This window comes from Petaurus breviceps, unplaced genomic scaffold (assembly GCF_028583685.1).
Source record: "Petaurus breviceps papuanus isolate PSGF00001 unplaced genomic scaffold, PetGlider_PUasm1.0 229, whole genome shotgun sequence".
Classification (NCBI taxonomy): domain Eukaryota; kingdom Metazoa; phylum Chordata; class Mammalia; order Diprotodontia; family Petauridae; genus Petaurus; species Petaurus breviceps.
This window is the reverse complement of record NW_027185903.1, coordinates 2,524,155-2,538,552: the sequence shown is the minus strand read 5'-3', so window position 1 is coordinate 2,538,552 and position 14,398 is coordinate 2,524,155. Positions and strand designations below refer to the sequence as shown.

The 14,398-nt window shown below is 39.8% G+C and overlaps 1 protein-coding gene across 1 annotated transcript in view; it reads right to left on the bottom strand.

The window, feature by feature from the left end:
* Positions 1-303: 303 nt before the first annotated feature.
* The window catches only part of LOC138167345 (acyl-coenzyme A synthetase ACSM1, mitochondrial-like), a 55,298-nt gene continuing 41,203 nt past the window's right edge, over positions 304-14,398 (bottom strand). The window contains 4 exon segments of the mRNA XM_069096070.1: positions 304-1,126; positions 4,339-4,458; positions 8,175-8,274; positions 9,016-9,143. Of these exon segments, the coding sequence (XP_068952171.1) occupies positions 1,037-1,126; positions 4,339-4,458; positions 8,175-8,274; positions 9,016-9,143 (438 nt within the window). The 3' untranslated portion in view covers positions 304-1,036.

Here is a 14,398-nt window from a genome sequence, read left to right as displayed (position 1 = left end):
CTGAAAGGTCTTTGCCCTCAAGGATCTTACAGGGATCTAGGGGATACAGCATGAAAACACTTTAGTAAATGCAAGATTATTTGAGGAGAGGTAGAGACTCAGGATATCAAGAAAGGCAGTAAGTAGGAAGTGATACCTGATCTGGGGTCTGAAGGAAGCTAAAGATTCTAAGGCAAAGAGAAGAGGAAGGCATACATCCAAGGCATGGGAACAATAGGTTGGACAGAAACATAGAGGTAGGAGATGGAATAGGGAGTTTGAGGAATGACCAATTGGTCAGTTAGGCAGGAATACAGAGTTAGGTTCTGTTGATGGAGTTAAGTTGTGACCTAATGATGAACTCACTTTCATAGATCCAAATAACCTTTTTTCTTAACTGGTTCTGTTATTCTTGTTTAGTGATGTCCATTTTGTATCCCCATTTGGGATTTTCTTGTTTGGTTTTTTTTTTTTTTGCTTTTTGGAAGTCAATTGGGGTTAAGTGACTTGCCCAAGGTCACATGGCTAGTTTTTATGTTGTGTCTGAGGTTGGATTTGAACTCAGGTCCTCCTGACTCCAGGGCTGGTGCTCTATTGACTGCGCCACCTAGCCGCCCCTTTTGGGGTTTTCTTTGCAAAGATACCAAAGTGATTTGCCATTTTCTTCTGATTTTACAGATGAGGAAACTGAGGCAGACAGGGTTAAGTGACTTGCTTAGGGTCACACGGCTAGTGTCTGAGGCCAAATTTGAATTCAGAAAGATGAGTCTTCCTGACACCAGGTTCAACACTCTATCCCCTGCGCTGCCTCGCTGCTATCATGGTCAGCTATTGCTAAAGATAAAACCCTACAACTCTGGGTATTTTATTCTGTGGCACACTCACAACTACACCTGGAAATGAATTTTTATGGTCACTTGTAAAGCTACAGAGAGAGCAATTACCCTGTTCTCTTTTATTCCAGCCTAATATTGCTTCAATACTTGCATGTGACTGACAAAGACACCCTTAAGAGACAAAGGTTTCAATGGAGAGTGAGATGGATCCCAGAAGTAGATCACAGATTAAGCATCTGTTCATTTTTCCGGAGTTCACTCCTTTTGATCTTCCCTGTGGTGGTTTTGGGCAGGGCTGGGACAAACTCCACCTGATCAGGAAAAAAGAAAATCCTTCCAGAGTCATGATTTCCCACCAAATATCCTTCAGTGAGTTGAAAAGGTGACTGACAAAGTTGATGAAGAATGTGCATAATAGCAATTATCTCTATCTCACATCGATATAGCACTTTGAGGTTTAAAAAATACTGTCCTCACAACAGCCTTATGAGTAGCTAGTGTCCTCATCTATCAAATGTCAGGGTTGGACTAGATATCCAGCTAAGCTTCTAAGCTCCCTCCTAGTTCTGTCTACGAAACTAAACTGTATATATAAAACCATTTTTAGAGATGAGACTTACAGAGTGATGTGAGTTGCCCAGAGTCACACAACTAGAGTCAGAGAGAATTTGAATGTTGGTTTCTAAGTACAGTACTGCAGAACAACATCCCTAGGTCCTTTCTTCCTTTTCCCTATTTCTACCTTCCCTTCCTTCTTCCCTCTTCTCCTCTGCCAAGAAGATAAGAGAAGGCAAGGAAGATGGCAATTTTAGATATTTTCTTTCTCTCTAAACCCTTCTCCAGTTCCCCATACCTCAAACTCTCCATCATCCCCCAAGCTTTCAAGTGTGATTTTGATCCTAGACTTAACAGAGAATTAGCTGAAGATGTCTATCCTTCTGTTAAGTGGGTCATTAAGAGGAAAAAAGTGATGATAGAATGTCATTGCTTGTTTGAAGGCAACCTCTTTATAGCATTTAAGCCATGTTGACTGAACTGCCATGTTGTTGTTCAGTCTTGTCTGACCATTCACGACCCCATTTGGGATTTTCTTGGCAAAGATACTAAAGTGGTTTGCCATTTCCTTCTCCAGATCATTTTTACAGATGAGGAACTCAGGTGAACAACGTTAAATGACTTGCTCAGGGTTGCACAGCTAGTAAGTGTCTGAGGCCAGATTTGAACTCAGGAAGATGAGTTAACCCCATCAAGGTTAACACAGGAGGTATCCATTGTGCCACCTAGCTGCCCTGAACTCCCATGACAAAAATAAAGTTTCATGAGGATGATTTTTATGACATTTTTAATGTTAAAATTTTTAATGTGAAAATACCTGTGGAAATTCAGCTTTGTTCCACAGGCTCAGAGGATCTTTCTAACCCAGTCAGGTAATACCATATCATTGGCCACAGAGCTGGCCTGATGTAGAGCATTAATCACTTGGTATGAACCTAGTATAATAATGGAACCCACAAGTCCAAGTTCATGCATCCCTGAATGATGGTTTGTCAATCCACTTGAATGGACAAGCATTGATTAAACATCTTTTATGGTTGGGCCATGAGGCAGTGTGGTGAAATGGAAAGAGATGACTGGGAGTGATGGTCAATTTCTGACATGTTTTAGTTGTGTGTTGTTAGGTAAGTCACTTACTTTTCAGTGCCCCAGGCCAAAGGTGTCAAAACCTATTCCCAGAAGAAGTGGCCTGTAAAACGACCACATTCTAACCAAATTAAAATCCAATTGGAAAATGTTTAGCAAAATAAATAAAAATACAGTACAACATAGATGATGTTAATCTGTGGTTTTTTAAGCCAATGTGTAGCTCACAGGGATCTGCTTCTATTTGAATTTGATTATATGTTTCAGGCAACTCTCCAACGTTGCAGAGCAGGTGTTGGTCTTCATTGGAGGCAAGAGTTTCCTCACTGGGAATTCCTTGCATCAGAGGTGTCAAACTCAATTACAAATTGGAGTCAATAAACCATAAAGATCCTTGTGGTCTGTATCTTAACTTAGAAAACCACATATTAACATTGTCTATGTTTGTTATTTATATCTCTATATTTATCATTGTGTTTTGAAATAATTTCTTATGATTTCATAATAAATTTATAATAATTTGTTTTGCTTGACTACATGTATTTGTAACTGGTTGTTCTTGCTTTCTCAATGGGTGAGGGAGGGAGAAAGAGAAAGGAGACAATTTGGAACTGAAAACAGAATAAAATTGAATTATTATTATTTGCTTTTTGGAGGGCAATTGGGGTTAAGTAACTTGCCCAAGGTCACACAACTAGTTTGTGTGTGTGTGTGTGTGTTAAGTGTCTGAGACCGGATTTGAACTCAGGCCCTCCTGACTCCAGGGCCAGTGCTCTACTCACTGCAATAAAATTGAATTATTAAAAAAAGATCTGGTGACTAGAACCCAGGTCACCTGATGACTTCCAACCCAGTGGTCTTTCCAATATAACACATCTCCTTACTTGAGTTAGGCTGACCAGTAGTACTGAGACAGCTGGTTATCTAAACTTGGACATTTGTGGGTGTTTCAAGATCCTAGGTCAGTCCTATTTTCAAAGGGAAGAACTCTGACTTTCAGAGGTGACCACCATCCACCATGATAAAATGTTGGATTGGGTTGGGGTAGGGTAGGAAGTGGTTGCATATGCTTGGTAAGGCTTAGGTGGATAGGCACTGGTATTTTAAAAAAAGGGCTGCCCGGGCAGGCTGAAGGTGATAGGATTCCTGGAGAGACATTTATATAGGAAGAGATCATACACTGGTATTGCAGGAGTGTACCTCATAGAGCCATTTTGACCAAAACACTCAAGTGGTAGCCTTGTATTGATATTGTCTAGATGAACACAAGACTGAAAACTGGGGAGCCTGGATGCTATAGGCAGTGTGGGAAAGAACACAGGAGTTAGGACTCTATTTCTATGGCTATTTATGGGATCCTGGAGAAGGTACTTCACTTTTCTAGCCTCAGTTTCTTACACTAAAAATGAAGGGATTGGAGCAAGCTAGCTTTAATGTCTTCTATAGCTTTAGGTGTTCTATGTTCTATGTCCCTACTTCAGGCTCTGCCATCAACTACGTGATCTTGGACAAATCATATAGCCATTCTTGTTCTCAGTTTTCCCATGTATAAAATGAGGGGTTTGAATTGAATACTCTCTAAGGTCCCTTTCAACTCTCACAATCTGAGATTCTAAGCCCAGTTTTCCTCTAAGTATCTTTGTAGAATTGCCCTGTATGGGATTCTGATATGCTGGAGAATTATGTTAATGAAAACTCCTCTCTGATGAATGAACTACCCCCAGGCTCCATCCCTTGGCCCCACTGTTTTGACAAAAACAGAAGGCCATTGAAGGTAGCAATTCAAACTTCTTCAGAGGGTCACTAAATTGAATTTCAGACAGCATGCCTGGTGATAGAGGGCTATGTCCTCCCCCCCCCACCACTCCCACTGTGCCCTTACCTTCCTAGGGTACTTGTAGGGGGCAGTGACATTCTTAACGTGCTGCTGCAGCTCCCGAGCCAGTAGGTCATGGTCATGGGATCTAAACTCCGGGGTCAGGACCACAAATGCCTTCACCACCTACAGGATTGGAGCAGCTCAGGGTTGACTTGTGGACAGATGGGAAAAAGTATAACATAGGCTATGCATCTCATTCAGGGGCCAGAATAAGGCAGATCTGTGTGCAGAGAACTATAGAGTTGTTAGAGAGGTCAGTCGGTCAGTCAATAAACACTTATTAAGCACTTACTTTGTGCCAGGCAATGTGTTGAAGGCTGAGGATATAAAAAGATGTAAAAGAGAATATCTGCCTTCAAGAAGTGGACCATCTAAGGATGGGACACCAGGAATCAGAGGATATGGCTCCTAGTCTTAGTTAACGATTTTTGTGACCTTAGCAAATCATGCCATTTCTTTGAACCTCAATTTCCTTATCTGTAAAATGCAAATAATAATAATTACACCATCTATTTCATAGGGGAGTGGGGGTAAAGTGATTTCTAAATTGAACCCTTCTATGTCATGGGATCATAGATTTAGAGGCAGAAAACTTTCAGAGACCATATGGTCTACCACAGGTCAAGTGACTTGCCCAAGGCCCCATAGGTAGCAAAAATAAAAAGCAGGATTTGAACCCTTGTCCTCTGATTCCATATTACCTGAAAAATAGAGACGGTTTGTGTTTTGTTTAGTTCACGGCTTTTGTGAGACTCAACTGAGTTACATAATATATGTGAAAGCATTCCCCCTCCTCTCTTCCCCCTTCCCCCAACTAGGAAAGAAGGAATGGAGGTTTTGATTTCTTCAGGGAAACTTCTGAAATGAAAACTCCCTCTACCAGTGCAGACTAGCAAGTCATTTGAAATTATAATCTTACAGAAATTCCTGAGGCACTGAGACTTGCTTATGGACTATATACCTATGATATATCAGCAGTTGGACTTGAACCTGGGTCTTCCTGACAAAGGTCAGATCTCTATCCACTCTTTTACATTGCCTCTTATGAAAATGTAAACTATACAGTGCCATACAAATATAAGAGATCAGGGGAAACTAGGTGGCTCAGTGGATAGAACTCCAGCCCTGAACTCAGGATGGACCTGAGTTCATAATCTGGCCTCAGGCACTTTCTAACTGTATGACCCTGGGTGAGTCACTTAACCCTGATTGCTTCAAATGAAAAATGAAAGGGATTATTATTATACAACCCATCACTCTGCCTCTAAACCTTTTTGTATTTCTTAAAAGTATAAAGACAATAAATATGGTTATAGGCATATGGTTATATGAGATGGACAACTATTAGGTCACCCCTGGGAATTATATAGTCAAGTTTGGTTAATAGAGTCCATTTTTAGCTCTTAGCTACAGTCAAATCACTAATTCATTTGCTGAATATGAGCCAACAGTATAATTCAGCTGTCAAAAATATTAATAAAATCTTAGGCCAAATGAATAGAAGCACAGTGTTCAGATCAAGGGAAATAATGGTCACATTATCCTCTGTTCTGGGACCACATCTGGAGTTCACCTTGAGTCCAGTTCTGGGTGCCACACTTTAAGAAGGGCATCATTCTAGTGGAATGCGTTCAGGAGAGGATGACTGGGATGTTGCAGGGCCAGGAAACTAGGTCAGAAGAAAGTAGTTGAAGGAAATTGGGACATATAGCCTGAAGGAGAGAAGAATTGGAAGGACTTGTTCACTGTCTTCAAGTATTTAAAGGGTTGTCATGTGGAAGAAGGACTGGACCTATTCCATGTGACTTCAGAGAGCAAAACTAGGACCGATGTGTGGGTAGTACAGGGAGGTGGAGAACGGCTCAATGTGAGAAATAATTTCTGAATAATTAAAACTCTTTAACAATGGAATGATGGTGTTAGAGTCAGGAGGAGCCTGGGTCAGATTCTCCCTTTCATGCACCCTAGCTGTGCTACAATGGATAACTCTCTTACTCTCTCTATAACTCTGTAAGGTAACTCTCAAAAACTCTGTGTTGCAGACTGGTGGTCAATTTAAATGCTTGAATAGAATTTCCATGAAAAGGATTCCCTAGATCAGTGGTATCAAACTCAAATGGATCACTGAACTTTAGGGTCACTAGACTGTATATAAGGAACCCTGAATCTGCACATTGACTCAGAAAATCACATATTAACATTGTCTATGCTCCATTGTTCTTTTATTTGTGTTGTGAGATATTTCCTGTTACATTTTAATTGGTTTTGGCTGTACTTAAGAGCGTTTTGACTATGATGGTCCTCAGACCCTGTGCTTGACACAGGCCAGGACCAAAAACAGAACTTTGTGAGGGTTTATAGGATTATAAATTAAGAGCTGGAAGGGACCTTATAGATCATTTAATCAAGTTTTATTTCTTATTCCTAAATATGAGGACAATGCTCATTGATGAAGATGAAATAATTTGCTCACAAAGCAATAAGCAGGGGCAGAAGGAGCTGAAATTTCAGTATCAGTCCTGCTGCCTCCCTTCTTTGAGGGTAGGCTGGATTACAGTTATAAAGGGTGTTATAGAGAGTGCTATATCTATATTTCTACCAGGGTGCAGAGCTGCAGGAGGTGTCAGTTAAAGTCCTTCCAACTTTTAAGATTTTATGAGTACCTAAGGGGTACAAACAGTATGCACTGGATACAAATCTGGCATCCACACTAACAGATGGGAGTGCTGCTATGTGGGCAACCCTGTGAAGTATTTCCTTTTTGTTTTTGAATAAATTGCATTTATCTTCATTATATTTTACTTAGGCAGATATTAAATTCAATTCAATTCATTCATTCATTCCTGGAACACATTCAGCATGGAAACAGCATTGGACTGGGTTTCAGGAGATCTTGATTTGAGTTCTAGCTCAGTCAGTGACTAGTAATTTGATGTTGGGTAATTCCTTTATCGCTCTGTTTCTCAGTTTCCTCACCTGTAAAATGGGAATTATAATGCTCCTACTGTCTACCTTACAGGGTTGTGAGAATCAAATGAATAATATATGTCCTTTGTAATTATAAAAATTTTGAATAGACAGTTACAATAGGTTGTTTTGAGGATCATATGAGATAAGGCACATAAAAGAGCTTTGCAAATGTCAAAGCACTTTGTAAATGTTAGCTATTGTTCAATTATTCCTACCCTAAAGTTTCAGCAAAAGTCCTGTCTCCTCTTTGAGTTCTTTTTGGACTGTACTCTGGAAGGTCCTTTCTAGCTTTGAAATTCTATTATCTCTCTTGGCTCTAACTCTTATGGGCTGAGTGGTTTGAGGAGGTGTTAAGGAAATTTCCAATTATCACTTGTGTGACCTTGACCAGAGTTGTTTTGAAGAAGGAGAAGTTAATAAACTTTAAGGTGTTTTATAAATGTGAATTATTATAACCGTTATTATTATAATTATTCTCTAAATTCCCTTTCCTTTTAGCACTTTGTTGTTCTCTGAAAGTCACAGATAGGCTAAATCTATCTAATATGCAAGTCCTGAGAAGGCAGAAACTGTGTCTTGTACAAATTGTGCCTCTTCTATAACTTCTAGCCCAGTGTTTGTTACATAGCAGGTATTCAATAAATACCCACAGATGAACTAGACTAGAAGGTTAAAAAAAAAAATCGTTTAAAATGCAGTATTGCCTTCTGGCCACATGGGGGAACTGTACTCATGGCCATTTTTTCCCCATCACTCTTGGTCTTTTCCAGGGATGATATGGTTTGGAAATCCTGACCTCGAAGTTAATAATTACTAAGACATATATTATGGCCTTCTATGGGCTCACTATGTCTTGGCTTTTTCCTCACCTGTCCTCGGAGTGGATCTGGGCTGCCAATGACTGCTGACTCTTCTACAACTGGGTGTTCTGCCAGGGCATTTTCAACTTCAGTGGGTCCTATCCGGTACCTGAAGGAGGAAATAGGCTTTCAGAGATTCGAAGGCTCTTGTCCCTACAACCATGTCAGAAAAGGGAGTGTCCCAACAACTGTTCCACTGGACAGTATTGTGTGGCCCTACATAGTGGGATCCTATTCTAGCCTAATAACCTTCCCTTTGCTACCCTTCAGATTCCCCTCTTCTCTTAAATCTCCCCTCTAAATGACTTCTGAGAAGCACTTCCACCCTAAGACAGTGACTGATTCCCTCCATGGTGCTGGACTTCTCTACTCCTTTGAACAAGGATGGATGGGATGGATTGTCTTGAGCTCTGTACTTTGTGAAGTCCCATGCTTCAGTGGTTGGTCAGTGTCTCAGGGATGCATCTGGGGGGACAGGGAAGGGAAAGAGATGGCTTGGACCAGTCGTTGCTAAAACCCCCAAAACCCAAGATTCATACAAATAAAGTCACCTTAGCAAACCCTTATGTGTTCATTATGTGACTTTTTCAAAAGGGCAAGTGGTGTTCATTTAAATCTGGTGATAAAAAAGTTTGCAGGGGAATCCATGTGTACCATGTTTTGTAGTTCTCTAGATAGAGCCCTTTGTCCCCCCAATCCTCCTGAAACAGCACTTGGTCCATGCCCCTTAACATTTAAGGGTAAATCCAAGTCTCATATCACATAGATAAGGCCTTGACTCTAGCATGTACCCTTAGGAACTGGTAAGGCTGCAATTGTGAAACGTGAAAACACCCAGCAAACAGCCTACCCAGAAGCATTAATGATGTCATCAACTCGACCAAGGATCCAGAAATAGCCTTCTTCATCGACAAAGCCTCTGTCACCTGTGACATAAAAGTCACCTCGTTCTGTTAAGGAAGTCTTCTCTGGATTATCCTGAGTGGAAGAGAACATTTTTTGGAAAGTGATGTAACACTGGGAGAGGATTGATTCATTGTAAAGGTACCCAAACTATTCTCCAGCCAGTTTGCCAATGCCCTAAGTTGCTCCTTTCTTCTCTAAGTACCTTGGGTGCTTTAAAAAGATTAGACTCATGACTTCATTTGGGTAGGAAACTCTTGGCAAGGATATGTCCTTCTCTGATTTAGATTGTTAATTTCTCTGCAATTTATAATTTTAGACAGTTGTTTGGGAAGCACGAAAAGGTTAAATGCTTGACATGGGATCACACAGGCAGGAGATATCTGAAGCAGGATTTGAATCCAGGCCTTCCTGACTCCAAAGCCAACTCTCTCTATACATTGCCTCTCCTTGGGTATTATCCAAGATGTCCCAAAAATCTTAGTGCAGTTTTAAAGCTTAAAATGTTCATTTGTGTGAATAGCTCATCGGTGGTCCTATTCTCCCTGTAAGATCCTTTAATATAAGGACTGGGTGTCTTAAGTATATTTCCCATTCCATTATATGTTCTTTATATCTGGAATCACTAATTAAATCACAAAGGATTCTGTCCTTTACATAGAAGGAAGATCCTACCACTCTGCTGGTAGTCTGTCACAGGTTCATGGGTTTTTGATAGTAATGGGATGGAATTGAGCCAGTCCTCTGAATGATCAACAGGATACATTTTTCAGGAAGGCTGACAAATCTGAGATGCAGTCTGACTGTGGATCAAAATTTTCCTAGGGTTAATCTACTTAATGTTTGTAGCTAGTCCATCCCTTTTGAGAAATAGCATGGCATAATGGATGGGGCACTAGACTGTAAGACGTGAGTTTGTATCCTGAGTTAGACACTCACTACTTGTGTGAACTTGGGAAAATTACTTAACCTTTCCTAAGTTTCTCCATTTGCAAAATGAGGAGGTTGGACTGGATGGCCTCTGAAATGCCCTCCAGTTCTAAACTCTGGCTCTCATTGGCACCATGTTCTGGCCAACTGACTTTTCAGTCTAGTGATCTTCCCTTGTCAGTGATTTGGCATTGGAAAATGAGTGCCCATACTTAAATGAATTGGTTGGATAACTTTTTCTCCATTAGAGTTCTGTAATATTTTAGGTGAAGGGTTGAAAACAGATATTAAATCTGTTTTAATTAAAACAGGATATTAATCTTCTTGATGCACAAGTGCTAAATTAGAAACCCTGGAGGCCACAGAGCAGCAGGAAGTTCTGCTGCCAGAGCCAGATTAAAATGGAATTGTGAAACATTTAACAAAATAAATAAAAATACAATCCATCATAGATAATGTTAATTTTTGGTTTTCTAGGTCCATACTTGACCCGTAGGGATCCATTTCTTTTCAAGCTTGACAGCACTGTTCTAGGACAAAAGTTTAACTCTTACCCTGGATTGATTATTAGAATGAGGGCTTCTTTTAATTATTTCCTGTAGTGCCTTGATGTTTCATCATTAATAACAAAATTTTTTTTTTGGCACCTATTACTATACCAAGTACTTAGGGTACAAAGGGGATTAGATTAAGTCAGGCTGCCTGTTCTCCATTTGGAAGTCTTGGACTGAGGCTCAAAAGAACATACTTTCCTGGGTCTATCCACTAAAATGACCTTTGTACAGCCCCTGTCATTAGAGAGGTCGTCTGGACCTGGAGAATCCCAAGTCCTGTGTTCAATTTTTGCCATAGATGCTTAATGGCTATGCTACCTTGGGCAATTACCCCATCTATACGATAAGGATAACGAGCCCTGTCTTGCTTATCTGAAAGGGCTGTTGTAAGAATTTCATTTGATCCTTAGGAAAATCATCGACTACCTCAGAGTTAAAAAAAAATGTGTGTGACAGCTGAAATAGGGGCAGGTAAATGAGGATTCGAATGACAATAATATCAGGATCACCAAAGTCCTAAATGGATGTGAGATTTGCAGTACAGTGAAGTAGAGTGAAAACAAGTATGGTCCAAGGTGACCAAGATCCTAGGTTCAAATCTTGTCTATGGTACTTACTTTTGAGATCCTGGTTAAGTCATTAAATCTCCTTGGGCCTCTGTTTCCTCATTTGTAAAATAATGGAGTTGTGTTAGATGGCCTTGAAAGACACTTTTTTTTTGGCTTTTTGGAGGCAGTTGGGGTTAAGTGACTTGCCCAGGGTCACACAACTAGTTTTTGTGTTGTGTCTGAGGTCGTATTTGAACTCAGGTCCTGCTGACTCCAGAGCGGTTGTTCTGTTCACTGTGCCACCTAGCCTCCCCTGAAAGACACTTCTATCTCCAGCTATAGCTCAGAATGAGAATGTAAAGGGAGGCTCTACCCTCAGAGGATATAGTCATTCTCCTTGGAAGAGGCTGGGGAAGTTGTTCCAGAAGGTCATGATGCACAAAGAAGGGACACTGCTCCCCTATTTGGAGCATATACATATATTTTATAACTGGTTCCAGTCATTTATCATGTGGTGGTGGGATGAACTTCTGACTGGCTGCTGAGCCAGAGCTGGGGGCACATTCTAAAGATCATAACTGACCAAAGCATTTTTCTTAACTTGTATTTGAGGGAGGCACATGCTGTGTATAAGCCTCTGGATGGGGAGAGGCCTTGGACCTCCTCTTTCCCCACCTGAAGCCAACCTGTGACCTGTGAATAAGCCTCTCTTCTTAGTTTCTGTTTGTGTTGGAGATGACTCTTGAGCTTTGGAAAGCCAGCAAAGCAAGCACTAGAGGCCGGGGAGATGAAATCCATGGTGGAATTTGCCAGAAGTCAGAGAGGGAAGGGTGAAGTCTCAAGCAACTTATTTGAACCAGCAGAGATCGAAGATAGTCCAAAAGGATCTATAGTAATTTATGCATTGGCTATGTTGAATTAGAAAGGGAACTTTTGGGGAAGAATACTATAAAGAAACTGCCTTAAGTTTGAGTCTATATTCCACCAAGGCAGAGGTGGTATAGGCGAGAGTATCCCCCCAGGTGTTAGGGAGAAATGCTTTGTAATTTTTATTCTTGCTATGTTATTGCATTAATATCCCTTTGTGAAAGCTAATTGATATTCATTGGCTAAAGGGTACCGGGGTGCTAATCATTAGTAGTTAACATTGAGTAGAACATATTGGCATGGGGCCTCAAGCTCATAGCATTAAGGAAGAATCCTCCTGACCTCTAAGAGGGCAATGTTGCCTTGCTCAGACATCAGACTTGTCTGCAAGTAGGGGAGAGGGGATAATGATTCTTAAGGCTTATGGGGTTTGTTAAGGTTTTTGTTATATATTTATATCATAAAAAGAATTATAAAAATCTGTGTAGGAGGCAATACAATTATCATTTGAAAGAGAGGACGACTGTTATGTTCAGGGTGGGTAGGAAAATGATAAAGGATGATAAAGACAAGTCAGACTCACTTTGCTTCTGATTTGTTTACTAAGGAGTCTGAACTTCAAATTGGGAATTCAGAATCACAATCGTTAACAGGAAGTTGAAACCCCACATAAATGTAGAGATATTTAAGGAGAGGTAATATAGTATAATGGATTGAACCTAGAATTTGTTGTCAGGAAGACCTGTATTCAAATTTGACATACTAGCTGGGTGATCCTGGGTGAGTCACTGAACTCTTTAGGTCTCATTTCCCTTATTTGTAAAAATGGAGGGGTTTGAGTTGATGGCCTCTAAGGTCCTTTCTAGCCCTAAATCTTTGACCTGCCAGGTCTCAATGTTTATAAAGTCTCTAAATCTTAATTAAAGGGACTAAGTATATCTATCTATCTAATCTATCTATCTATCTATCTATCTATCTATCTATCTATCTATCTATCTATCTATCTATCATCTATCTATCTATCTATATCTAAATTATAAACAATGTTTATAAAATCTCTAGGCATTCCAGGTTAGTTAAAGAACAGTCAGATAACAGATATTGAGATTTGAAAACCTGAATACAAAACTTGCTGTAGGATTGGAGCAAGGAAAATGATTTGATTTACAAAAAAGAGGGCAAATTCTTTAAAGTTTGTTGAGTTTGACTTGTATTCTCTTGGAACCCTAAAACTTCTTATATATGTATATATTTTTTTTCTAAGCAATTGGGGTTAAGTAACTTGCTCAAGGTTACACGGCCAGTTATTTCTGGGTGTGGTGCTAAGTATGTGAGCCCGGATTCGATAGCCAGGTCATCCCGACACTGGGGCCGGTGCTCTTACTCGCTGTGCTACCTGGCCACCCCCTTAAAATTTCTTATTAAAGGAATTACTTCAGACTTGCAGAAGACTATAGTGTGGGAGTTTAAAAGGGAGTGAGGCTCTTCACATTCAACTCATAAATGGCTCATTGGGCAGAAGTAAAATCACTAAAAATCGATGCAAGAAAATAAAGCTGTACTTCAAAAGAAAATGAGCAAAGGAATGCAATGACCATGATGCTGAATTTTGAAATCTCCCTCTCTGATTAAAGTATCTCCTGTCCCCTCTTACACAACTGGGCCATCATCACTGTGAGTCAAACCTCTCTTTCTTGGTTGACTTTCTATTCTAATCCCTTCAGTGGTTGTTTAAATCTTTTCTCAAACCTCCAAGACCCATCTCTGATTCTCTCTTATCAGGATATATCCTCAGCTCCTATCTTATTGATAAAATTAAGGCCATTCATCATGAGCTCCCTCATCTCTCTATTCAAAATCTCAAGCCTCACTACTTCCCCTATATTTTTACTAGCCTTCTTCTCCTTAACTTTTGTATCTGAGTAGGGCAGTAGTACTTTTCTTTGTGAAGACCAAAGTTGATACTTATGCCCTCGATTCTATCCATCCCATCTGTCTCCTCCACTATCAATCACTTTTTATGTTTCACCTTTAATTATTTGCTCTATTAGCTCCTTTTCAACAGCCTGTAAACATGCTTAGGTCTACAAAGGGGAAAAAAAGGGTAAAAGTTCCAAACTAAGTTCCTCTCTTTGATAAAGAGGGAATCCAGAGGTCAAGAGATTTACTTAATTAATAGTATAAGATATCAGAATCTTCTTTAGCATTGCTTTGTCATTTTTTGTTTAATAATAAAAGTAATGAAATAAAAATTATGTTCCTTTGATAAATATCAAAGAATGGTAGAATAAAGATAAATTTAGCAATGTTAAATGCAAATGAACTAAATCTAGAATAAGTAGAAAAAGGGGTACGGGTTGTAAGGAAAGAGACTAAGTACATCTATCTATCTATCTATCTATCTATCTATCTATCTATCTATCTATCTATC